Raw genomic sequence first — 26,583 nt, 5'->3', positions numbered from 1 at the left:
AGCTTTTAGGCTTTCATCAGAGTCCAGTGGAGTATTGGGTATGCAAGAACTCTAGAACTGGGACACAGATATATTACTGTGACCGGACATTCCAGCTGGGTATGCAGTTCAATCTGTGGAGGTTACAGGGAGTCTGATATTTTAATACTACTGGACTACTTTTCAAGGCAAAGTGTTATAAAAGAACAGGATGAAAGGAATCTCCAAGATTGTTCAAGATATTGATAGAGATTTGGAGGGTTTTAAAAAAAAACAAACCAGTTGCTTCTCAGTTCAACGCTATCCTGCACAGCCTGCAATTTCAAGACTTGTCAGATTTAAAAGTGCCAAAGCTTTGATAAAAGCCTTGGATAGTATTTTTCTGTCCCACTTTCCACTCCTCTTCCAAGTCCTAGCGCTCTGTCTAGGAGCAGCAGTTAACCGCTATTGCGTGGTCTTTTGTTTTTAAGGTTTAAAACTCCACACATGACTATGAGTTTGCAGGTTCTCTGCTGTGGGAATCAGTCATTTCCTGGTCATGTCTAAGGAGAGCCACTGTTTTTACATATACCAGCTTTCACAGCAGAGCACTTGTGAAGCAGTAACTAAAAAGTTGCAGCTGATTAGAAAATAAGAAAACACAAAGGTATCCGCTTCGGAAACATTCAGTTAGCTGGTGGAAGCATCCCCAGGAGCTAGAAGCAGAACCTGCCACCAAGCTAACACCTCATTAGCAGTGTAATGTGGAGTTTCTGAGGGTTTGTCTATACTTAAAGCACTACAGTGGCAGCAGATGTGCCACTGTCGCATCTCAGAGTAGGCACTACCTAGGTCCTCCTGTCACTATAGGTAACCAACTTCCCTGAGAGACAGCAGCTAGATCAACAGGAGATTTCTTCCATCGACCTAGTGCTATCTATGCGGGGACTTGGGTCGGCTTAACAACACAGCTCAGAGGTGTGAATTTATTACACTCCTGAGCAACATAGTTAAACTGGTGTAATTTTCTAGTGTAGACCAGCCTACGGCGATAGCTACATTTAAAGTGCTGCAGTTGCAGTGCTGCAGTCTAGACTCTCACTACAGCAATAGGAAGTGAGGTTCTCCTGGCCCTGTAGTTAATCTACCTCATCTCCGAGAGGTGATTGCTAAGTCGATGGACGAATCGTTCCTTCTGGTGACCTAGTACTGTCTCCACCAGGGGTTAGGTCATCAGAACTACGTCTCTCAGGATGTGATATTTTCACACCTCGGAGAGACACAGCTGTGCCGATGGACGTTTTCAGTGTAGCCAGGAGCACAAGTCCCACAGAGAAACATCAGGATTTATTCAGAGTCCTTCGATGTCATACTTTTAAAACATCCCTTTAGTTTTACATCATAACCTCTAGCTGTTTTCAGCTATGTGTACTTAAAGCTAACCACTTACAAACAGTTAAAAAAAAAGTGAAATACCAGAATACGATGTCATGTCAGCCCGAACGAGAGGGGAAATTAATGTTAAATTTATGTTCTGTTAACCCGAGTCTCCCGTTGTTAAACACCTGTCGCAAAATCATCCTTATTGGAGTCACACCTCTCTGGAGCTTTATTTCCAGTTTTAATTAAGGTGTCAGATGTTTAGTTTAAACCGGAGTTTACCTCACAAAACCTTATTCTCCCTCCAGCCCAGCACAACCCTTCGACCCCTGAAACGCTTTCATTTTCCCCCACCAGTTGCCCTTTCCTATGTCATCTGAACACAGTACTCTTTGTTCATTTCACACTGAGCAGCGGCATAAAAGAAGAAATTGCTAAGCCAGTAGCTGGAAAATGGAAGTTTGTACCATACTTCTTATACTATATTTCTTTGTAAAGATACCCTATGATTTATCAGCAATAAAGTAAAGATATAATTCAAAGGGGCCTCTTACCAAATATAATATACAAGGACTCTTTTCAAGGATAACGATTTAATATTTGTACACCTCCCATCATTGTAGAATCTATGTCTGAGCTCCAGGTGACCCCGATTTTCCTTATATTTGCAGAGTCCAGTTACTTTTTAATATTTTTTTTCTTTCTAAAATTTTCCGCACATAATTCAGAATTAAGGCAGAGAGATGCAAAGGGACCTCTGTATTGCGAAGGGTGCCCAGCTGCTGAAGGTGGGAAGGAGTGAGTGAGCGATATTAGAGAGACGAGGTGGGTGAGGTAAAATCTCCTACTGGACCAACTGCCATTGGTGAAAGAGATAGGCTTTCAAGCTGCACAGAGCTTTTCTTCAGCTCTGGATGGAAGGATACCAAGATGAAGGGGATAGCACTGAGAGAGATTGTGAGGTCACCAGTCAGCTGACTGTATTGTAGTCAGTTCTCAAGAGACTTGGCGGAGCCTACCCTGCTAAACTGGAACTCCTTTTACTTTGGGATCCTCACACCATAGAACCTTTAACCATTTTCACCCTTCACTGTAGTCTGAATTGCTGTTTGCACATTGCAGTGCCTTAAAACAAGCAGGAACTTTCATTCTGCTTCTCTATAAACAATGTTTCTCCTTGTAGCGGGGTGGACCTCCGCTCCTGCCCTGAAGGGTTAGAAACAGCCCTGGGAGGGGGCTGTGGCTGGAGAAAGCAGTTTTTAGGCTGGGCTGATTGAGGGAAGTGGCTGCAGCTGGAGCCATTCCCCAAACAGACTCAGCTGGCCATATAAAGGCAGAGAAGCCAGGGGCAGAAGAAACAGTCTTCCTCTGCTTGTAGAGGGAGAAGGGCCTGGTTGCAGGGAGCTAGAGACAAAAATACCTAAGTGGAGCAGGTCTGGGGAAAGGCAGAAAGTCCAAACCCTAATTGCCAGTGATGAGTAGGCTGATACTGCTTGTCGACCACAATGAAAACCCAAGAGTAATGAGGGGCTACGTCAAGTCTCATCTCCCTGTAATTTGGAAGTCGAACAGAAAGGCCTGGATGACATGCAGTATTTTCCATGAGTGGTTTGTAGACCATGCTGTCCCTGAATTTAAGGCTTATTGTCAGAAGGAAAATTTGGCCTTAAAGATTCTCCTTCTGCTGGATAACACAAGCGTCCATGAACTGGACTATGAAGCCCTCTGCCCAAAGGTCAATGTCCTATTTTTGCCGCACAACAGCTCATTGTTGCTGCAACCTATGGACCAGGGTGTGCTGGCCACTTTCAAGGCTTATTACCTACGGAGGACATTCTCCATGCTGATTAAGGAGACGGCAGGTGAAGGAAAGCCCAGTGTAGAGGAGCTCTGGAAGTCCTACAACATCATGAACAGCGTGGAAAACATTGATCCGTCATGGGAAGAAGTCACTTCGCAATGTATGAATGGTGTTTTGCGCTGTGCAGTGCTAGATGCTGTCCACAGCTTCATAGAATTTGATGCCATTTCTGCTTTCGAGCAAGGAATTGTCAAGTTGGGGAAGGATATTGACTTTGAGGAGGTGGAGGAAGATGATGTACAGGAGTTGTTGGAGTTTCACGCTGAGCAACTGACAAATGAGGAACTGATTGAGCTGGACGAACAACGGATATCTGAAGAAAGCAAGGACGATGATGAGGGTGACATAGGGCAGGAAGCCAGGAGTCTAATGACAAAGTATCTCTCCCATTTCTTTAGATTGCTGGGTGAGATGACGGAAATCATACAGAGGGGTGATCCTTTTCATTTTACGGTCTGCCAAAGTCTCCAGGGCTCTGTGATGCAGTGGCCTGCTACAGGGAGATCTATCATTCAAAGGGTCATGAAGGAGAGCAGACATCGACAAAATCCTTTTTTAAGACTTCTGCAACCGAAAAGCCAGCCCAAGAAAACCCAGCCGCCACCCCTAGCTAAGTTTAGCAAAATTGGCATTGTTGTATCCTGTATCACTGTACTGTATTTACTGTGTTAAAATGTTCTGTGTGTTTGAACAGTGTTAGTGGGATTCTACATTCTTTTGTTCAATGTTTTTGTGTGTAAAATGTGTGCTGTATAAGCCATCAGTGTAAAAAGGTAACACTGTTCAGGTGAAAAGAGCGTTGTCATAGGCGAGTGTGGTGAAGTTGTGAACACATCCAGCTCTTATTCCATTATTTCTTATGGGGAAAAATTCACCGGTATACGTCATTTCGGTGTCCACTGTCCTCTTCAAGAACACAACCCCAGTGTATATAGGGGACCCCCGTATTCATCATTCTGTCTTATACACGCATACTTACATGTAATATGCAGTGAACTACAGCATAATAGATGTGCTGCATGCTTGTTCAGATTGCTTTTAATGATGGAAAGATTTTAATTTCTGACACGGCTGAACAGTGCAGCTGGAGTATGCTATGCACTCCTCTGTATGTAGAGTGTGTTATAGTCACCCTTTGAGGATCTGTTTCCCACCAGCACAACAGAGCTCTTCCAGGGGTTCTAGGAGACACTCTCTCTTCTATTCTCTTGCCCAGATCTCTGGGTGGCTTTCCAAGGGGTGAAGGTAACTTTTACACTGAAAATTCTCCCTCTCAAATCTCATTTTTCCTATATAAAACGTTCCCCTTTTAATTTCGTTCCACATTCTTCATTCATTGTATCATGGGCTGAAGATTGTGCGACATTCTTCTATTGCTGTCTCTGAAAAGAATCATTTCCTCTATCCCTCAAAGTTTTTGAGCTCTCTCCCCCTCTGCTTTCCATGATCTAACTTGCTTTGTCATTTTACATCAGAAGTAAAATTTTCACAAGCACTTAAGTGACTTAGGAGCCTATGTCCCATTTTCAAAACTGATTTATGAGTCTATGTCGTGTTGAAAGTCAGTGGAACGCCAAAACTTCCTGAGTCTACTCTTTCCCTTCTTAATAGCACCTCTTCTAATGATATGATTCTTTTCTTTCTCCTCCTTGTGTATATTGACTTTATTAGAGAACATCAATTGTTGACTTCTTTTCTTTTTCAGTTGATTGCAGTTCACTGTTTCGTTACTGTGTCCCTGAGTTACATTTACTCATTGCTTTGAATCTAAGGCACCATGTAAACAAATAAAATGTAGTATAATATAATATTGTATGCTAATGGATTCTTTTCAGTCTCTTTTCTTGGCAATCCTGTCATTCCTATCCTGAGACTGAGTAATGAAGTCATGGGAGTTGTTACCCAAAAGGGTTGTTGTCTTCCTTACTTTACTCATGCACCACATCTAAGTAGTATAAAAGTAAATTGTGTGCTTTTGTGAGAAAGTGATCTGTAGTGTGCAACTGGTTACTATTCAGATCCAGAAGTTAGTAACTTGTCCTGTTGTTGAAAATAACTGTGAAACAAGCTTACTCTGACTAGATTTCACACAGTTAATTTAAATACGTGCCACAGCAAATGTTTGGTGTTTTCCTATCCGGCGTCCTTCTGTGCCACAGCTAATATTTCCAAATTGTGTTTATGCCTTCAGTGTGTAACAGGATGTTCCTCTTTCCCTACAATGTCTTTATTGGCATTCGTGGTTTTGTTTGTTTGTTTTGTTGAGTTTTCCTTTCTTTCAAGTAAAAAAAATAATGATTTGAAATTCCAATTTATATAAGTCTTGTAAAACCATTTAGTTACTTCTTCTGTCTGTTTCTCTTTTATTGTCCTTGTTCATTTGTTCTTTTGTTATGAAAATATCTAATAAACATAAATATTCGAAAGAAAATAAGAGGTTAATAAAACATTATATTGCTCTAGGACTTGATTGTTTGAGGATAAGGGGCTATTTCTTTTTTATTATTTGTTTTATTTCTTATGATCAGGACAATTTTCATTCATGTTGATAGGGTGTTGAGTCCCCAGAAAGTGATGAGAAATGAGCAGAGAAGATTTTCACTCGGATGCAGGCGCTCTTTTTGTTTCCCTGATAACATTCATGCATTTGACCTTCATTAGGGAAGGACATTTGTCACCAGCACCATCTCGCCATCTGTTAGTATACTTGTCCTCTGTTGTACATGTTCTTGTAAACGGAAGTATAATGGATCACTTTAGGCTTATAACCCAGGTAAGCAGTTATGAAGGATATTGATAAGTCAAGAATTTGGACGCAACAGTGTTGCAGTTTGCAATATGGTTAAAGTAAGAAGGACCACTATCACTCTTAATAGTGTTTCATGGTCATTAGCTCAGTGACGGTGGCCTCTTCAGGTCTGCTTCTGTACAGTGTGTGCACGCACAAGTGGGCCTGCCTTAGCATTGATGCTTTTCCTAAGATAGGCTTTGCATCACTGGAGACCCATCGATTAGGAGAGACCAATGGTTCCCAACCTGTTTACTACTGTGGGCTGCATATGCAACTCTCCATGCGTTATGTGGGCCATATCCACACAATATATTACTCTACCTCTATGGCCCTGAGGATATCACACGGGCCGCAGCTGTGCGCTGATTGGGCGCAAGCGGCCTGCAGGCCATGGATTGAGAGCCAGTGGGATAGACATTTGTACAGAGGGGACGGGCCTTGGGTGAAGATTTTTAATTACGGGGGTTAGGGGTTTGTGTGACAATGTCAGCTTTGTGGCCTGGCTTCTTTATGAAGAAAAGTGATCAGTTTGTGATTGCCGTCTGTCTTAGTTAAAATTAAATCCAGCAGTGTATGTGTGCCAGGAGCCTAGGATAAGCATTTGTTTGTTTTGTACGTTGAAATAACACTGCGTAAATAAATAAGATTTTAAACGTGATAATAGTTTAGTCATACGCATTTTGTTACATTGCTGTTCAAAGTGTGTTGATTTATCAACGGTTTGTTTGTGGGGCACAGCATGTCCAATAGCAAATCTCTCATTTTAAAAAAAAACTAACTCTGCTTTGCTCTTTCCAATCTTCAGGACTGATGGCTACTGTTTCACCACAGTAGAAGATGAAGAATCTGGAGGACATACAATTGCCTCAGGATGCCTACACTTCGAAGGCTTAGACATCCAATGCCGGGTAAGAAAACAGTTATGATCAAGGTTTGGTCTGGCTATTGTGATAGTTTTCATCCAGCAACAGTGTGGTCAGGATGAATGCACACATCTGCTGCTTTGAATTTTGGTCATGTGGGGAATGTGCTCTCTGCACGGAATGCTGAGGAAATGGAGTCTGCTCCCCAAAACTCTTGCTACTTCTTCAGGCACACCATATTGCTAGTTCACTAATGTTAGCCCCTGCTCTTCTGGTGAAACTACCACTCTGGTAATTCCATTCTGAATCTCTAAATTCCCCCTGCAGCTTGAATTAGGTAAGACATTCTTCCCTTCCTTTCCCAAACTGCTGTGTGCTGCGTAGCCATAAAAAAGTTGCTGTTTTCACATGCGGAGTTGTTGCGTATCACTGATGTGTAACGTAAGTCCTGTAGGTGTAGACAGTCCAGCTGGTACATTTGAGGATCCACCTTTATGAAGGTTTTCTTGTTCCAGGGAGAGAAATGTGTGTCCATTTCAGGTACTGCCACCAGCTTCTCACCCTATGTAGCAATTCTCTTTTGGGCTTCCATGTTTAACACAGAGAAATCACTCGGGGTTAAGTCCCCAGCTGTTCCATGCAGACCTCAGCATGACGGTGGAGGCAGAACAGCCGGTGGAATGAAGATGACTCTGAGTACCTCTACACTGCAAAATAAAACAATAAAAGACCACGCCCATGGCAGCGATCCTCAGAGCCTGGGTCAACTGACTTGGGCTCTTGCTACCAGCTGTTGAATAAGGGTACAGGGTAAGAATAGCAGTGTAGACACTCCTGCTCAGGCTGGAGTCCAGGCTTTGACACTCTACCCCTTGCTGGGTTTCAGAGCATAGGCTTCAGCCCAAGCAGAAACATCTGCAGTGCTCTAGTGTGAGCCCAAGTCAGTCGACCTGGGCTCTGAGACTGGGCTGCCGCATTTTCTTTGTTTCTTTGTTTGCAATGTAGATGTATCCTTAAGTAATCTTTCAGCACCCACACCTATATCTGGGCCTGTCCAGGGGGACAACCAGCTATTGGTTCAAGTTAGAGCAGGCTAAGGGTTGCTCTTATTTGCACCTGCTTGTAATAAACTCCTAGGAGCCATTATTCCAGTAAATATCTCCAAAGTATAGTGCACTGTGTTCTGTCCCCTCCTGCTCCCTCTTCATGCCCTTCACAAATCTATTTCGCTGGGGGGAATAGATGACAGAGTTGACTATGTTGGCTTTAAGCCGTCTGAGGATGCCCCTACATGAAGGGAATCATGCACTAAAGCCAAGATTTTCAAAAATAGGAGTCTAAAATGAGGCTTCTAACTGCTTACTAAATAAGTAGCCAGATTTTCCAAAATGCTGAACATCCTAAAGTCTCTGAATTCATGCCTGACGTTAGGCATCTGTTTCTGGAAATCTTGGCCTTGGGGCAAAATTCTGTCTGCTTTGCTCTGGGAGGTGTGATGCTGTTTCCCATGTCAGGTCTGTCTCCTTCTCCAGCGCCCAAACAGCAGTGTCTGTTTAAAAGAACCAAGTTGCTCACACAGTTCTCTGTGATTTTCTCTGTTGCAGGATATGCTCATAATACATGAGAGAAGAACTCTTTCTATTGCGTGCTGCAGAGACAAAGATTTCTGCAATGAAAACCTTCACCCAGCGCTGCCATCTCTGAGAAATAGCGGTAAGAGGAAGAAGAAAATATAGCCTTAAATCAGTAGGTCCATGTGCTTCTCCTAGAAAGGAAAAGAGAATTAGACGACCTGCATGGAAAAACAACTTTTTTTTATATCGTGTAGCTGTTCTGGTAATATTCAGAAACAGTATCGTCTTGGTTGTTGCTGGTGTTTACCTCTGTTTGTATTCCCATCATGCCTACAGGCATCAGTCAAGAATCAGAGACCCATTGCCCTAGGCACTGGGCGTAGTAAAAGAATGGTTTCTGCTCCAAAGCGCTCACAGTCTAGCTTGGGCTGGGGCAGGGACTATCTCTTACTTTGTACAGTGCTTAGCGGGGCAGCGAAGGTGACTTACTGAGGCCTCTGGGTGCTCATGCCATACAAATATAGAATAACAATCATGAATGGTGTCACGTAGTATGTGGGGAGACCAGGCCCTGCACCCCCCACTTCCTGCGATTCACCGGGACACTCAGCCAGCCAGTAACACAGAAGGTTTATTTAGACAACAGGAACGCAGTCCAAAACAGGTCTTGCTGGTACAGACAACAGGACCCCCTTTAGTTAGGTCCATCTGGGGCCCCAGGGAGATCACAGCCCCAGTGGGAAGCCCAAACCCCGTCGGGCGCCCCTCTCCATTTCCCAGCTAGCTCCAAAATGAAACTCCGTCCAGCCTCTCACTCAGCCTCTCCCCAGCTCCTCCCCCAGCCTTTGTGTCCTTTGTCCAGGTTCCTGGGAAGAGATGTCACCTGGCCTCCAACCCCCCTCCTGGGTTCTCATGTTACATGTTCAGGTGTCCTCCCTTCCCCAATGCAGCCAGTCCCAGCAAAACTCCCTTGCAACATTCCCAGGTCAATACTCCTCACTCAGCATTCCCATAATACAGCAAGAACATTCCCACTTCGTCACAAATGCCCTCAGTCATCTCAAAAGATTGTAATTTGTAGCTACACAACAGTTTCTGAATGACACTTGGGACCAGATCCTCAGCTGCTATAAATCAGTGTAGTGCCACTGAAGCCAATGGAACTAATGACAATTTATAGCCGCTGATAATCTGGCCCTCTGAGAATAAGGTCTAGGCGTCGCCATGACCTCTGTGTTTCAGAGCTATAGAACAAACAATACAGTAACACTCTGCACAAAAGCATGTCCAGTTTGGGTTAGAAGTTGTACAATATTTGTTTTTTTAAATACAGCAGTTCCTTGGTAAGCACGACATTTATAGACATTGGCATAGCCTCCATGGTGCCCTATATAGTGGCCCGCCGACCCTCCACCTTCTTACCGCCGGTGACAGCTAGCTGGAACTTCACTTACTCTTGCAGCAAGCCTAGCAGTGTCTCGTTTAAGTGTATATAGTTGTTTCCTCTCTCATAGTTTAGAGTTAGTGTTAGTTCTAGATAGTTAATAGTTGTTGGGGGCTTCCCCCCCGCAACATATTCGTCGCCCCACTAGGGCATGCCCGGGTCCCCAGGGTTTAAACTCTGCATGGACTGCATGAAGTTTATGCCGAAGAGTGACCTGCACTCATCCTGCTTGAGGTGCCTCGGGGAGAGCCACCAAAGAGACCGGTGCGGTATCTGCAGGGGATTCCGTCCCAGGACTCTTAAGCACAGAGAGCAGAGACTCAGAGTGCTCCTGATGGAGGTGGCTTTACAACCACACTCGGACCCTGAGCCTGCCAATCCGGCCCCCAGCACCTCATCCTTGGTGCACAGTGCTCTGGCACCGCTAACGAGACAGGAGGCCCAGTCTAAGATCTCTAAGTCCCAGCATCGGAGAGAATCGGGACATAGAAAATCGGCCTCCGTGTGGCACCGATCACCATCTCCAGTGCCTGCAAAAAAGAAGAGGCCGGTGAGGGACCAATCACCCCACCAGGACCTTAAAAGGCCAGCGGCATCCACGACTGCGGTGGGACAAGCCGAGCCACAACCGGACCCTCCCAAGGTCCCGTTGACTGCTGCTCCGGTGGGGGTGCTGTCGAGTCCGGACCGGTCTAGATCCCCGGACCTCAGTGAGAGTGTGCATCCCCCATTGACGCCGGAGGCGTTCAAGGTGGCCTCTGACTTATTAAGCCTCCCGATGCCAGCCTCCCCACGCCTGTGGAAAGAGCTGCTAGACACGGCCCTACCCCCAATTCAATCAAGGGGCAAGCAGGCCAGGATGTTGCCCCAGTTCCCACCTTGTGCCGCTCCGGCAGCACCGGCACAGAGAGAGCACTCCCTGGCCTCATGACACCACTCCCCGGTGACAGTGGTTACTGCTCCCCCTCGGTCCTCCTATTTGGAGACCTCGGACTCAAAGGCGGAATCCTACCACTCCAGTAGATGGAGGAACAGGAGTTCGGCTTCTCAGGCAAGCTAATGACCTTACCCGGCATAGTGGCAGCAATAGTGGCAACTGCCGTCCCAGTGGCCGTTCTGGACTCCCTGGGCCTACCGTCAGTCCCTGGGACATGTGCATGGTCTGTGCTCCAAGTCTGTGTCGGTCTCCTCGACGTCGGTGGCTCTGGCGCAAATGCATCTACCACCGGCACCATTGTCTGACAGGAGTGTGCCACAACAGAACCCAGTATCGCCTAATCAGACACTAGCACCGACAGGGGCCATGTTTCCGATGCTGCAGGCACCGCCCAGCACGCCTCGTCGTTTAGCGTTGACCCTGGTACCGGCCACAGTGCCGCATCCTACATCTGCACCAGCCACGTAACCAGAGTACTGTGTGCTGCAGAGCCCTGCAGAGGCTGAGGGTACAGAGGAAGGTCCTTTGCAGGTGCTCATCTCCTCTTCCTCACCAGATGAGGCACTTGTGGCAACGTCAGTGGCACCAGCCCTAGAGGACAACCAGGTGCTTCAGCAGCTACTTAAGCGTGACGCTCAGAGCCTGGCGATCCAAGTGGAGGAGATCAAGGTGGATGTAGATCCGGTAGTGGATATCCTGGCCCCCTCGGACCTATCTAGGCTTGCCCTACCATTGATCAGAATGCTAGCTGATACATCCCGCACCTTGTGGCAGATGCCAGCTTCGTTGGCCCCTATGGCCAAAAAGACAGAGAGACGCTACTTTGTACTTTGTACCCTACAAGGGCCATGCTGCAAATGTATTTCCCTAGTCTCCAGAGTATGAAGAATTCTCCCCCTATAGTCTGCAGACTCTGTTTGGCCTCTCCTGAGCCAATAGACAGTGACAACTTCAACTGTTCCAAGCCACACCTTTAGAGAGAAATGACCGGCAGACCCAGACTGCTAACAAACCATGAAATAGAAGCTTGGCCCCCTGAGCTGCCACCTCTTTCACAGAGAGAACTGGACTCCCCAGCGGGCTCTCAGTTTCAGCTCCTGGCACACACAGAGTGACAGTTCAGGTAGAAATCTGCTGCTCCAATGAGAATGATGTGCTCTAGGTTTTTTTCCTGATAGGCCCTGTGTTGGTGTCTCCTTTCAAAGGCGATGGCCATTGCTTGAATGTTTACATTGTTAATGCTCCAGGACCAGGTAATGTCAGGTTAAAACATGACCAATGTGCTCACAAGGCAGATAATGGTAGGTCATCTCTGCTCATGATGGGAAGGAGAGGGAAGGAAAGAGTTGGAAGCAAAGGTGGGAGAGGGAAGTGGATCTTTAAAAGAAAAGTGCATGACAGTAAGCCAAGAGTCCCCTAGGATCCTCTTTGTCTCATTACCCTAGTACAGGGGTAGGCAACCTATGGCATGTGTGCCGAAGGCGAAACACAAGCTGAGTTTCACACTGCCCGGGTCCTGGCCACTGGTCCAGGGGGCTCTGCATTTTAATTTAATTTTAAATGAAGCTTCTTAAACATTATAAACACCTTATTTACTTTACATACAACAATAGTTTAGTTATATATTATAGACTTATAGAAAGATCTTCTAAAAACGTTCAAATGTATTACTGGCATGCAAACCCTAAATTAGAGTGAATAAATGAAGACTCGGCACACCACTTCTGAAAGGTTGCTGACTCCTGCCCTCGTAAATCTGAAACATAATAGTATTATTCCAGGGTGAGTCAATAAGGCTAGAATTGTCACAGTTTACTGTGTGTTCAGCATTTGTGTGGAAGATGCAAGACAATCAGATGGTGAGGACTTGAGAAAATCTCATCTTTATCTGCCTAAGAGTGAACACCAAGCTGGAGGTGGGGAGTGTGCTAAAGTATCACAGTTTTGAGACTCTGCAGTTTTAAAAGAAGATGGTGCAGGATTTCTTCAGTTTTCAGCATGAGAATATGCACGACGGTCCAACACGTGTGTTTGAAATGCGTCTACAAATTTGGAGATGACAGCTAAATTTTAGAGCAGAAAATGGGTATAGCGTGCAAGGATTAATTCAAACTTTTCAGTTATTTTTATATAATCACAAATCTTACGTGTTGCTTGGTAATGTTGCATTTTGAAGCGGTTTTAAAGAATGGCTCATCTGCAATGATACATTTTCCCACAATTGCAAGAATAAAAAACAAATAATTTTTCCTGCTATAGTGCTATGAGAGAGAGAGATCCTTACATTGATGTAAATATAATGTTAGGGACTTTAGCTCTATGCCCTAGCAGGGATTAGACATCCCTTATATGTCTTCTGTGCTGGGGTAGATACAGTTGGGTATAGGAATTGCTTTTGTTAAGACTCTCAGTTTTCTGAAATTAATAAAAGTTAGTTAAGATAAAGAGGCATCAAACAGGACAAAGTCTGTGTCCCAGCTGACAAGATACGTAAGATACAGGAGTGTAAATCCCAGGTTTGAGGCGGTGGGGGTTAGTGGATTGGTCATGAAGGGCTAAATACTCCCTTACAAACTCAGTCACAAGCACTAGAGTTACCAGTGAGAGCTTTGACTGAGTAAAGACTGCAGGGTCAGTCAGGCCCTCGATTGCTGTTCCATGTGCTGTGTTTGCCCTGTTCAATGAGAGCTAAAGAAGGAACACCTCAAATGGGTCTGAAATCAAGTGCTGCGTTACGCAATGCTGCAGTAGAAAAGAAAGGGAACAATTCTCTTGCTTAATATAGTTATAAATTCTTGTGTGTCTTTTTACATGGGAAACTAACCCCAGGAAGGCAGAATGCATGTTACACCCAACCTAATGGGAAAGACATCTCAGATGTGAGAGAGCAGCGTTGGCTTCTAAGACAAAAACACAGCCATTGTACAAAGCTTTTTTTGATTTTTTTAAATCAGATTGTGTTGAAGGAGACATTGGTCATAGGGCCTTGCTGATCTCAGTGATCGTTTGCAATATACTCCTGGTACTTCTCATCATATTCTGGTACTTCAGGTAAGTGGGAAGTATTTCAACTTTGTCTGCTTCAGATTTCTTCCTAACATCACTTTCCCCTCCCCCACCCCGGCTTATGAACTGTAAAATTAAAAAAAAATTAACAGGAGGGAATTGGGGAACAATTAAAAACACATTGTTTTTATTATAGGGAAAAATTGTATATTTTGTTAATGTTAAAATCACAAAGTCATCAATATAATGTCCCATAAAATAGTTGGTCTTTTGTATAGCATCCTTCATAGAAAGTATGTCCTAAAAAGCTTTCCAGTGGGAAACAACACAGAGTAGTATACACTGAAAATTAAAGAAAACAATAGTGCAAAGACACGCTATAGTAAATAAAGCTCACAACCCTTTTAACCCAGTGTACACAAGGTTGACACAAATTCACAAACTCTACCCAAAGAGGCAGGGAGATTCAGAAAGCACAGGTAAATTCATAACAATACCTTTGTTTGGTCATAAAAAACCCACAACATTCATAACTAAAAGGCGAGGGATTTACTACATCTCTGTTTTTAGGACTATTCTCTGAATTAGGGGTTTAAAGTTGGTACTTGGCTATGCAAAATTATGCTGGATTCCCCAGCAGATGATAGTCATCCCCTTTCATAGACCGAAAGCGTTCTAATGTTGCGAATAGATCAGAAAATAGTCGGTGATGAGACTAGCTCGTACTTTGGGTAATTGCTGGGGACTTCTGAATGACTAAAAATTAAATGTGAGTAGCATTTTCTGTGTAGCATCTGTTCCTCATTGCACTGTCAACTAATTTAATTTTCACTAAAATCATAGGCACAAAAGGCAAGCAACCAGACCTCATTACTGCATTGGAGTTGAACAGGATGAGACTTACTTTGCTCCAGGGGAAACCCTGAAAGACTCGACTCAATGGTCTCAGAGCACAGGAAGTGGGTCTAGTTTCCCTATGGTAAGAAAGGAATGTAATTTAGATACACACACAGAGTCCTGTGGCACCTTATAGACTAAAAAGTATTGGAGCATAAGCTTTCGTGTGTGGATACTCACTTTGTCAGACGCATGTAATGGAAATTTCCAGAGGCAGGTATAAATATGTAGGCAAGAATCCATCTAGAGATAATGAGGTTATTTCAATCAGGGAGGATGAGGCCCTCTTCTAGCAGTTGAGGTGTGAATACCAAGGGAGGAGAAACTGCTTTTGTAGTTGGCTAGCCATTCACAGTCTTTGTTTAATCCTGAGCTGATGGAGTCAAATTTGCAACTGAACTGAAGCTCAGCGGTTTCTCTTTGAAGTCTTGTCCTGAAGTTTTTTTTGCTGCAGGATGGCTACCTTTAAATCTGCTATTGTGTGTCCAGGGGGGTTGAAGTGTTCTCCTACAGGTTTCTGTATATTGCCATTCCTAATATCTGACTTGTGGCCTGTGCATTCCAGCTTTGTGCAAGGGTTCCTATGTTTTAGCATGAGAGAAGGAGATGGACAAAGAGAGATGAAACCCATGTTGTGGAGTATATTTAAACGACATTTCTTGGGATTTAACAGGTCGAAATTACTATAGCAAGGCAGATTGAGATGGTGAAACAGACCGGTAAAGGTCGCTATGGAGAAGTTTGGATGGGAAAGTGGCGTGAAGAAAAGGTAGCTGTAAAAGTGTTCTTCGCCACTGAGGAGGCCAGCTGGTTGAAAGAGACTGAAATCTACGAGACTGTCCTGTTGAGGCATGAAAACATTTTGGGTGAGTGAGTGAAATAAAAGATAGAAATGATGCCGTTTTAAGTTTCTTAGTTATTCTTGCTAATAACTTTGTACTTGCTGATGTCCTTTTCTTCATGCATTTTGTCACCTGCCATGCTTTGCCATTAACCACAATATGCTTCTCTCAATGGGGCAGATATCAAAAAGCAAATCGTTTTAAGGGTCTCCATGCAGATAGGGAGTAACTGGCTTTGGGAGGTTGTAATCCCCAACAACCATACACCTGTTTTTCCCACCTGTGTCTGGGGTTCTTTTTTTAGAAAGCAAATTCCAGGCCACTGAACTGACATTTAACAATGACACCATGTGGAACTGAAAAAGAAGAGACACTGAAGGCATTCTCAGGGTATTTGTTTAAAACTCAGTTATGCACGTTGTACAGAGCTCTCTGTAGGGGCCGATGTGGAGCCACGCTATGCTAGGGAGAGCCGTCAGGAGGTATGTCTCCCTTGTGGCTGCTGGATGTTTGTGTGATCCTTCCCCACAGAATTATGTCCCTAGAGTGACCAAGAACTGAGCAGACATAGGAACATAAGAACGGCCGTACTGGGTCAGACCAAAGGTCTATCCATCCCAGTATCCTGTCTGCTGACAGTGGCCAATGCCAGGTGGCCCAGAGGGAGTGAACCTAACAGGTAATGATCAAATGATCTCTCTCCTGCCATCCATCTCCACCCTCAGACAAACAGAGGCTAGGGACCCCATTCCTTACCCATCCTGGCTAACAGCCATTAATGGACTTAACCTCCATGAATTTATCCAGTTCTCTTTTAAACCCTGTTATAGTCCTAGCCTTCACAACCTCCTCAGGCAAGGAGTTCCACAGGTGGACTGTGTGCTGCATGAAGATCATCTTCCTTTTATTTGTTTTAAACCTGCCGCCCATTAATTTCATTTTGGTGATCCCTAGTTCTTGTATTATGGGAATAAGTAAATAACTTTTCCTTATCTACTTCCTCCACATCACTCATGATTTTATATACCTCTGTTACATCCCCCTTAGTCTCCTCTTTTCCATGCTGAAAAATCCTAGCCTCTTTAATTTCTCCTCATGTGGGACCCGTTCCGACCTCCTAATAATTTTAATTGCCCTTCTCTGAACTTTTTCTAATGCCAGTATATCTTTTCTGAGATGAGACAACCTTGCTTAACCGAGTGGTTTCTTCGACTCTTCCCTTGAACAAGCAAAGGACAGAGAGGGTGTTTTGTTTTGTTTTTTTTGGTGAAGTCCCTGTCCCCCTCGATCACAATTTAACCTTTAACCTGGGGATTAGACAGAAACCAGCGATAACCTTTAGCTTGAGCTGGTCTTAATATAGCTTTGAAATCACTCAGAGTAATTGTTGCACACTTTTTTCATGCAGTATAATCCACATTTTTAATACATGCTGATGCAGGCATGGTTCATATCCTTACTAACTGAATACAATATAGATAGAATAAAGAAGTTGAACTTTGTAGCTGAAACTCACAAGTGGATGAGAGAGAATGTAGAGTCGTGTGTGGTGTTCAAAAGCCCCAAAAATATTAATCTGAAAACATTTCCTCCCTCCCCATAGGGTTCATTGCTGCGGACATTAAATGTACGGGGACTTTGACCGAACTGTATCTTATCACAGACTACCATGAGCATGGCTCCCTGTATGATTATCTGAAATCCACTCCCTTGGATCCAAAAGCCATGCTAAACCTGGCCTATTCTTCTGCTAGCGGCTTGTGCCACTTGCACATGGAGATCTTTGGGACTCAAGTCAAGCCAGCTATTGCCCACCGGGATCTGAAAAGTAAGAACATCCTAGTGAAAAAGGATGGAACCTGCTGTATAGCAGACCTAGGCTTGGCAGTTAAATGGTTTAGGTGAGTAAAATGAGGTGCATTTCTTTGTGGGTGAATTCTTTCCTGCCCCCAGGCTTGTTAATGTCAGCAATAAAATGGGTGTTTTTTAATTGAAAGGGATCGGAGAGATACCACGGTATCTTTTTGTATCATTGACATGCATCCGACGAAGTGGGTATTCAGCACGAAAGCTCATGCTCCAATAGGTTTGTTAGTGTATAAGGTGCCACAGGACTCTTTATTGTTTGTGGGGTGTAATATATATGATACATCCATATACTGTACTAGGGGCAGGTACAAGTCTGTGACATCTTACGCGCATTTAACTTGCACAGTTTCAGTTTTATGCAGTTGGCAAAAACAAAAAAGGAGAAAAATAACAATTTTAATATCGTACTTGTAGTGCGGGCGATTCCGCCCGCCATTACACTCAATGTAATTTTGACTAGACGCGATTTTCGCTTTATGCTCTGAGTGCGGAACGTAACCCCAGTGTAAGATGCGACAGACCTGTATATTATATATTGCATGTTTATAAACAGCGGTTTTGTATTTAAATGGTAGTTCTAATAGTATTTGCACACAAATTCCATTTTCAGTAAGTGTCCTTAATAGATAACCAATTAATATTACTGTATGTGAAAACAACATGTTAAGAAAACAACATTTAATGAAGATTTGATTGGTATCGCCTGCATTAGCGTTAAGTCTAATGCTAAACAAAATCTCCTAAATGTTGCCAGGGTCCCTATTGAGTCTTCTCTCTGTTGTGGTTCTGCATTTGAATGCTTAATACTACCTGAGGCAAATAAGCCTTTTAAGAAGTTGGGGGCTGGTCACAGTCTGTACCTTTCTCTAGAAGAACTGTTCCATTAAGATTATGCATTATTTTTGACCTTGTTCAAGAGTGATTTTTGTTTGAATTTGTTTTTTCTCCACATCCAGTTGGGTTTTCTGAGGTGATTTTTTTTCAGATTACTTTTTGTATGTTTGATTCTTCTTTTTCTTTTCCTTTTAGTGATAAAAATGGGGTGGACGTACCACCTAAAAAACTGGTAGGCACAAAGCGCTATATGGCTCCTGAGGTGCTGGATAAAAGGTTGAATAGGAATCACTTCCAGTCATATCTCATGGCCGATATGTACAGTTTTGGACTCATCCTTTGGGAGGTAGCAAGGAGATGTGTGTCAGAAGGTAAATGGCAAACATATTGTTGGTAAGTGGGACGTGACTTTTCCTTGTAGCAGCAAACTCCATTTATAACCTGAAGCTTCAAGTTCCGTCCTTTCTTTCTCGGTAGTAGATTTTGTTGCAATAAACTAAGCTGGGTAGACACCTTGGCAGTCCTGGGCCTATTCATTTCTGCTTCCTTGCACTGAGGGCTTCTTATCTTCAGTCTTAGTTTAACAACAAAGATTTACACTATGTTTTAGTAGCCTATTTAAAGATGCAATGACTCATCCCTGTGGTGGGAATATGGAGCTAATTTGTGGGCTTTTTCAGGGAAGGTCTACACTGCAGCCAGGATTGACTCTCTGAGATCAATCCACCAGCGGTCAGTTTAGTTGGTCTAGTAAAGACCGACCAGATCGACTGCAGATCGCTCTCTAGGCAACCCCTATACCGTAACCCTGATGAGAAAAGTAAAGTAAGTCGATGGGAGATTTTCTCCTGTGGCCCCCCACCCCCACCCCATGGTGTAGACCCCGCGGTAACTCCACCTAAGGTACGTCGACTCCAGCTACATTAGTCACGTAGCTGGAGTTGCGTAGTGTAGGTCAGCTTACCGTGGTAGTGTAGACATAGCCTCAGAGTGGTAAACATTTCTGCTGGAGTAGGAACACTCTGCTGTTTGAGCAGAAAAAAAATGAGGTGATTTTGCATAGGTGTTACAGTTGACAAATGATTTAAACAGACAACTATTAGGCAGTTGACTGTTGTTCTCTCTCTGTTATCTTTAAAAAAACACAAGTTGCTTCCGTGGCAAGCAGAAATGCAGCCAGGATGCAGGAATTAGTAAGAGGGAAGAGAGGCACCTATTCAGTCATCACCATTCCAACATCATCCTGAATTTTCCTTGGACATCTGCTATCCAGGTACAGAATGAGGCCCCGATATTACAGTTGGATGCCATATGAAGTCATCGAGGCTCTCTGTAGGCCCATGAATCCACCCATGTGTATCACATTGCAGGATCAGGTCCAAAATCCGCTCATGCTCAGATTGTGAGATCTGGATCCCAAATGGTATTATTACAGGCCGCAAACCCAGAAAAGCAACAAAGAGTTCTGCGGCACCTTATAGACTAACAAATGTATTGGCGCATATGCTTTCATGGTTGAATACCCACTTTGTCAGATGCATACTTCATTTTCTTCAAAAAGATGACCCCCTCTCCAAAGCAAAATAGAATAGCTCACATGGCTAATACTCTTTAAGCCTGGTCTACACTGGGGCAGGGAGGGGATTGATCTAAGATATGCAACTTTAGCTACGAGAAAAGCGTAGCTAAAGTTGACGTATCTTAGATTGACTTACCTCCCATAAGGATTGATGGCCATGGCTCCTCTGTTGACTCCGCTTCTGCTGCTCACTCTGGTGGAGTTCCGGAGTCGACGGGAGCACGTTCGGGGATCGATTTATCACGTCTGGACGAGATGCGATAAATCAATCCCCGATAGATTGATTGCTACCCACTGATCTGGTGGGTAGTGTGGACGTATCCTTAGTGTCTATGCTGAGCAAGACAGAGGTAAGTGTGACTGGTAGAGTCCAAAAGGGTGTAGTTGATATAGTCCAGACATCCTTAGTCCCCTGGGATTTTTATCCTGCAGTTATGATGCATCTGGAAAATGTTTCTTTCAGGAATAGTTGACAAATACCAGCTTCCATACCATGATCTTCTGCCCACCGACCCCTCCTGCAAGGACATGTGGGAGATCGTGTGTAGAAAGAAGCTCCGTCCCGCATTACCCAGTAGATGGAGAAGTGACGAGGTAAGAAATCCTTTTAAAATAAAGCAAGTTTTATTACGTTGCCATTTATCTGTCTTCAAAACTGTTGTGATTTCACCCAGAATGGACACGTGGGATTTTCAAACATAGCACTGTGCCTGTTAGGATCAGTGAGATGATTATATTCGATTTTAGCACCTGCCATGTTGCCCCAGAACGGAAGGGCCACTGAGGTAGATGCTCTGATTCCCTGAGGAGCTGGCCTGAAGTCTTTTCAGAAAGATGTGTTATGTTTTTCCTACCGACCGGAATCACATCGTGAAAGCACGCAGACTGTATGTTTCAGCTCTGCTCTTATGCATGTTTTCCCTTTCCCTTGTCAGAATTACTGTTGTTAAAGACTGGCTGGCCAGAAGCTCAACCTACTTGCAAAATTACCCGCTGCGCAGTGTACTGGGGACGACTGTTTGTTTTAAATCAGGGCTACGATTGTCAGTGGCCCTTTTTCTGAGAGCCCTGGTTCTGTTGCGATGGGGGCAATCCCAGGCTTGCAGTCCTGAGGGCATGATTCCAGTAAGTTTCATTTTACCATTTGTACACAATACCACAGCGTCCAGGAATCGCAGCCAAAACCCTTACCTAGTGCACTTATTTAGAAATACAGCTAACGGGCTACGTTGGGGTCCACTTGCCTTTACACTGTACCTTTTAAAAAAGAGATTGTATTGTATCCGCAACCGATCCGCCATCTGCAAAAATTCAGGGGGGGTGCGCTGGCAGCTGTGAGGTGTCTGCGTGGACTCGTCAGGTGGAGACACAGCTGGGGGCTGCTCTTGGTGCCCCCCCCCGCACCATGGGCAGGAGGAGAGTCCGCTGCAGCTCCCTGCCTGGGTTCCACGCCAGCGTGGCCGAGGGGAGGGAGGAGACCTGTGGAGCTGCACTGGGGCTGCTCGAGGGCCCCCGGCCAGGGCAGGAGCTGTGGCTCCTCACTGCTGCCTGCCCAGCTCTTACCATGGCCACGCAGCAGCTCTGAGCTGGCAGCTGTGAGGAGCCTCCACTTACCCTGGGCCTGAGGCCCAAGCAGCCCCGGTGTCCCTGCCACGGTTCCTCACAGCTGCCTGCCAGCTCTGACTGTCTGAGCCCTGTGCAGATTTGTAGCCACAGCTGCGCTGCTATCTGCAGAAATAGTCCGCGGATCGAAAGCGGCTACTGGTGGATTTGCAGGGCTCTAGGTATCGATGCATCTCTTTGCCTGCACATGTGTATGTTTCCCCTAAGAATGGGCTCTAGGAAACGGCATTCCCAAGTGTACTGGTGTTTTTCCTTTAGGGATGCTGGGTTTGAGGGGAGGGGAGGATCTGAACTCAGTCCTCTGAGAATTTCTAGTGAATCTAAATGGCGTTTCTGCTCAGTAGAGCAATAATGGATGTACCTCAGACAAACTTGCCGACTGACAATGACGCTCTGCGGAGGTCACTCATCTTGTGAAAGGGGATAGTGTAGTGCTGTTATTGTAGCAGACAGGTGTGGTTTGGGAATAGCAGCGTTCGGTTGAGCGTTTGGCAGTTGGATCAAAGATCTCGGCTGCAAGAGCTGTAAGCGGTCAGAGAAGTGGGGTGTGGGTTAACACCCCCCCCACACTCCCATCCCTGGAAATTTGAGTACTTGTTTAACAGTGAAGGAACCACCTGTCTCGCACTGCCGCTGACCAAAGCTTAACGGGGACTTCATCTTGGGAGTCAGGCAAATGGGAAGTTGTGTTGTAGTGGGGCTGGTTAGAAAGGATTTAGCACAGAGAAATAAAGAATCTAGTCTGGCTGCTACCACCCATCAGGTGCTGGGCAGGCTTGCTGAGTTAGCTACTCTTCTCCGAGCAGTTGGCATCACCAGCTCCAGGATGGGGACCACACTGCCAGGTAGCAAACCTAGTAAATTAGTGCATGCGACCACATGGGTTCCCAACCCATTTTTATCTAAGACACTTTCAGAAAAGAATCTGGCTTCGTTGGTTATTTAGTAAATGCTGCTGCACTTTTATGCTCTGCACCCACTTTTCTGACCTGTGCTGTTTCACTGTTCTTGCCATTAACGAAGGAGGGTTCATGGAGGTGGTATCAAGGAGTGGTGATGAGCAGGGCCATCCCTAGGGGTGTGCAGGGCCAAGACATCACCCCAATTCACCCTATCCAGGGGATGGCTCTGGTTACAGGACACTCCTATCTAGGGCCCCTCTCAGGCCGCTAAAGCCTTCCTGGCCTTATGCAAACATCAGGAAGGGTTTTTTCCAAAACCATTTTTTTTCAAATATAGCAACAGGGACTTGCAGTGATTTAAATCCTAGGATTCACCCCAGTGCAGATGGCCTGCGAGGGCCCTCTGTGACGGAGCAAAGAATAGGCAGAAGAGCTGTGCATCACGTCCTCTGTACCTCCTTTCCCATGTCAAGAGCAGTGACTGTCCCCCAGTGGGCCAGCACGAAAGAAGGAATCGTTGTGGCAGACAGAAGACATCGACCAGATCGTCTCATACTATGGGGATAAGGGTAACATAGAATAGAGTCGGGTGAGTGAGAAGTCCTGCAAGATGACTCAGTGGGACAGCAGCTGGAAAAGCTGCCATGCTCAGGCTGTGCTGAAGCCTGGGGTCACTTTGCAGGCTGAAAGAGTGAATTCTACCCTATCGTCCATGTTGCATTCCAGACCCAAAGCCCTGCTGCACAAGGGTCATGCAGCCCACATTAAGGGGAAGTTATCAGAGAGGTTTTCCTTAGCATCCAGGGAAGGCAGATGGGAAAAGTGCTTTTCTGATGTTGGATTTTTGAACCAAATGTGGAGCCCAGTTTGTTATAAATGTTCAAATTGAGTGACCTGCTGAGAACTGCAGTCAATATACAGAAAATGTCATCCCATCCAGCGTGTACCTTTCTTTGTGGCATAGCAGCTGGCATCGCCTTTAGAATACAAAGCAGTTTTTCGGGACAGCAGTCTTACATTCCAGCTGACCCAAGTATGAGCCTTTTTAATCTTTTCTTTCCACAGTGCCTGAGACAAATGGAAAAACTCATGACAGAGTGTTGGGCTCACGACCCTGCTTCTCGGCTCACAGCCCTGCGAGTAAAGAAAACACTTGCCAAAATGATGGAGTCACGGGACATTACAATCTGAATCAACAAAAGACATCTCTGGCGAAAGCCCATCCAAAACGACTTTCCCTTATGGTCAAAGGACACGAAGAGGAATCAGAAGCATTCACTAATATGGATCCTGAACACAGTCATGCTTCAGAGCAACTGTGGATTTAACTAACATCTTTTGAGGAGAGTAGCCTTTGCAAAATCAGCGGCCTTTGACACACAAGATCAGAAAAGGCTCGTCTGCTCCCTGTTTGCATGGGGAACTACCATTTCAGTAACTGGTTTGAGATTATGCATTTTGTTTTCTGTGAAAGCCCATTATTTTTATTTTATTTTATTTTTGATTGTTTAAAAGAAGACACTGTTTTAAATTTTTATGAAAATGAAACTTATCGTGAGAAGTAAAGACCTATATTGTTACATTAAAAAATCAGAAGAAACTGTGCCTGAAGATGAAAGTAAAGTGACTTTTTTTTGATCTATAAAAAGATTTGCATGCCACCAGAAAACAAAAATATTGAGGAGCGGCTCTGAAGTTAAAAGAAACTGTCTTAAAAGTTACCTTCGTATAGAGACTACTTTTCACAGTCTCGTGTGTTCTGTTCTCTCGGTGTAGATGTACCTTGGTTAGAAAGCTTCCCTATGTAAAGGTACTACTTTCTTGACTTTCTGCCGGTGGCCTGTCACAGGCAGAACTTACTGAATTGGAGAAAAACAGAAGCCATGTAGCAATGGCAGTTCTGTGGGCCTTGTGGTTTTTCATACACCCTTTGGATTTCTGGTTTCGTTAGTTTCTAGGATAAGCCAAAGCACACTTTTTCTAGCCTTTTTTACTGAAAAGTAAAGAATTTTGATGTGAAAGGAACAGGTTCACTCAAGAACGAGTTTAGTTCATCTTAACAGCCTTTCATTTACCAGAGAAACCACTGGTGAGTGAAGCTGCTGTGAACCGCATATGAAAATGTTGCATAGGAGACACTTATACACAACACGAGTGAGAGTTCCCCTTCAGCATGTGAAAGAAGCATTAACGCTTTTAGGAAAAAAAATATCCCATTTATTCTGGGAGATTATTTGTTGTTACTTTTTAAAATGTAGTGAGACTTCTTAACTTCCTGTTGATAAGGACTGAAAGGAGAGAACTGCTGACAGTTAGTTGATCATGCGGTTTGGATTTATTTAGGCAGAATTGGACCCAGTGCTGCGTTTCTCTTTCAACCAAAACCTCCCGCTGCAGTCAGTGGAGGAGGTGAGGGGTGGGCAATCTGGTCCAAGCTTTCGCCCATTATGAAGTGTTACTGTTTATGAAGAAAAATTCCATGGTTACTGCACAAAGAAACATTAGTTCTCAGAGTCCCTTTTGAAACACTGTTTGAATTATTTCTTTATTCTGACCATTATCAGGTCCTATCCCTTTTTTTTAAAACCTAGAAATGCATAGAGAATTCTTTTTCTAAAATGCATACAAGGTGTGACATTTCTAATATTAGGAAAACATTTCCCACAATATGTTTTTCTTCTCCAGTTATGTTTAATAGAAGGTATTTGGGAGAAAATTAACAAAAATTTGAGCTGAACGCTTTCAAAAATCTGAGACCAAAGTTCATTCCCTAAATCTGCGTTTAGATGCAGGAACAAGAGGCCCGATTTCCAAGAGCACTCAGCCCTTTTGGAACAGGCCACTGATTTTGAACACCTAACTATGGATTTAGAGCCTAATGTTAGGCTCATGGTTTTTTTTAAATCTTGGTGTGAAACTTTAGCGTTCTTGTTACTTTAAACAGCCTTTGCACTAACCTCTGGATCTCTGGGTGGCATTGCTCAGTCATGGAGTCTTCCACCTGAGGACTTGTAAGTCATAGTGCTTTCATAAGGAATGGAATTGTGTTTCCCTTTTTGGACAAAACTGATTTATTTGTATCACCCAGGTAAACGTCATTTGAGTTCAGCTTTATCGCTTGCCTCAGTTATTTATAGGTTGAAAAATTATGACTTCATATTTTAAAGCTGATAAAAATGTGCAAAGTTCAAGACGTTTGAACAGAAGAGTTTCAGTATTGGTTAAGCATTTTCTAAGGTCAATTTCCATGGGCTTCAGTGGATGATGCATATGGTTATCTGAGAGCAGGATCTGGCCTTCTAAAGCAGTGGGGTTCTGTGCTTTTCTTTACTGAAATGTTTGTTTTCCAAAGTGGAAAGAATCGCACAAACCCTTTCTCTTTCTTCTCCTGTGTGCACTGAGTCTAGACAACTGTACTATAAATTACCCCTTTTGTGGTGTCACCATTGGTGATTAGATAATAGTGGTTAAAAATGCAAAACCTCAAAGTAATTAACGACAGTAGACGGGAATGGGAAAGGAAATGAACCAGCAATTGAACAATTCCTCATATACTGTGCCTCTGCAAATTATTTTAATCCTGAGGTCCTCGCTCAAATGAATAGAGAGAAATTTGTCAGGTTGAATAATAACCGAGGGACAGATCCTGGTCTCTGCCACTGCTCTAATTCCTCAGTAACTCTGATGAATGCAGTGGAGTTAAATCAGCTTTTGCTGCAGTAACAGACAGCAGAATTAGGTCATGAATAAGAAATGCCCAAAGAGGGGAAATATGTTAATCTCCATTTTGAGGACAGCGAAGGTGCTAGAGGTAATCTTCACAAGTTCCATCAGTCATAGCTGTGTGAGTTTCCAGCAGTAGTCCCCAGCAGTATAGAGATGAACATGCTGCAGGGAGGGTTCTCCCTAACAACGACCCTGCAATGACCCACTCCAAAGCTGTGAGGCCCAGACCTTGCTAGTTCTCCTGCAGATGGTATCCCAGGTGGTTTTTCCTTGTCCATTTTTCCCCAATAGAAGGAAATGTGCATCTCATTTATGTTAAAATATTCAATTTTTTTTTAATTTATTTTTCCCAGACTTATCTTAGAGCGGCTCAGCTGCCATTGTTCTGCTGATTGGCAGGCACAGTGCAACCTCGCTGTTCAGCAGGTTTCAGATAGACTCCTCCAAGTGCCCTGAAGCAGATGCTCTCAGTATGTAGCAAGGGAGAGAGGCCTCGC

At 44.3% G+C, this 26,583-nt stretch overlaps 1 protein-coding gene across 2 annotated transcripts in view; it reads left to right on the top strand.

Moving 5' to 3' along the window:
• Positions 1-23,551, top strand: part of LOC127033840 (bone morphogenetic protein receptor type-1B-like) — a 30,044-nt gene extending 6,493 nt beyond the window's left edge. For both annotated transcript variants that reach the window (XM_050922111.1, XM_050922110.1), the window contains 9 exons: positions 6,796-6,898; positions 8,458-8,566; positions 13,763-13,859; positions 14,658-14,793; positions 15,385-15,577; positions 17,157-17,454; positions 18,452-18,627; positions 20,299-20,429; positions 23,426-23,551. In XM_050922111.1, coding sequence (XP_050778068.1) covers positions 6,796-6,898; positions 8,458-8,566; positions 13,763-13,859; positions 14,658-14,793; positions 15,385-15,577; positions 17,157-17,454; positions 18,452-18,627; positions 20,299-20,429; positions 23,426-23,551 — 1,369 coding nt within the window. The remainder of the gene's footprint in view (positions 1-6,795; positions 6,899-8,457; positions 8,567-13,762; positions 13,860-14,657; positions 14,794-15,384; positions 15,578-17,156; positions 17,455-18,451; positions 18,628-20,298; positions 20,430-23,425) is intronic.
• Positions 23,552-26,583: the final 3,032 nt, after the last annotated feature.

The sequence above is a fragment of the Gopherus flavomarginatus genome, chromosome 13 (assembly GCF_025201925.1).
Source record: "Gopherus flavomarginatus isolate rGopFla2 chromosome 13, rGopFla2.mat.asm, whole genome shotgun sequence".
Lineage (NCBI taxonomy): Eukaryota > Metazoa > Chordata > Testudines > Testudinidae > Gopherus > Gopherus flavomarginatus.
The sequence above is the reverse complement of the archived record's forward strand: the minus strand, read 5'-3'. Positions and strand labels throughout refer to the sequence as shown.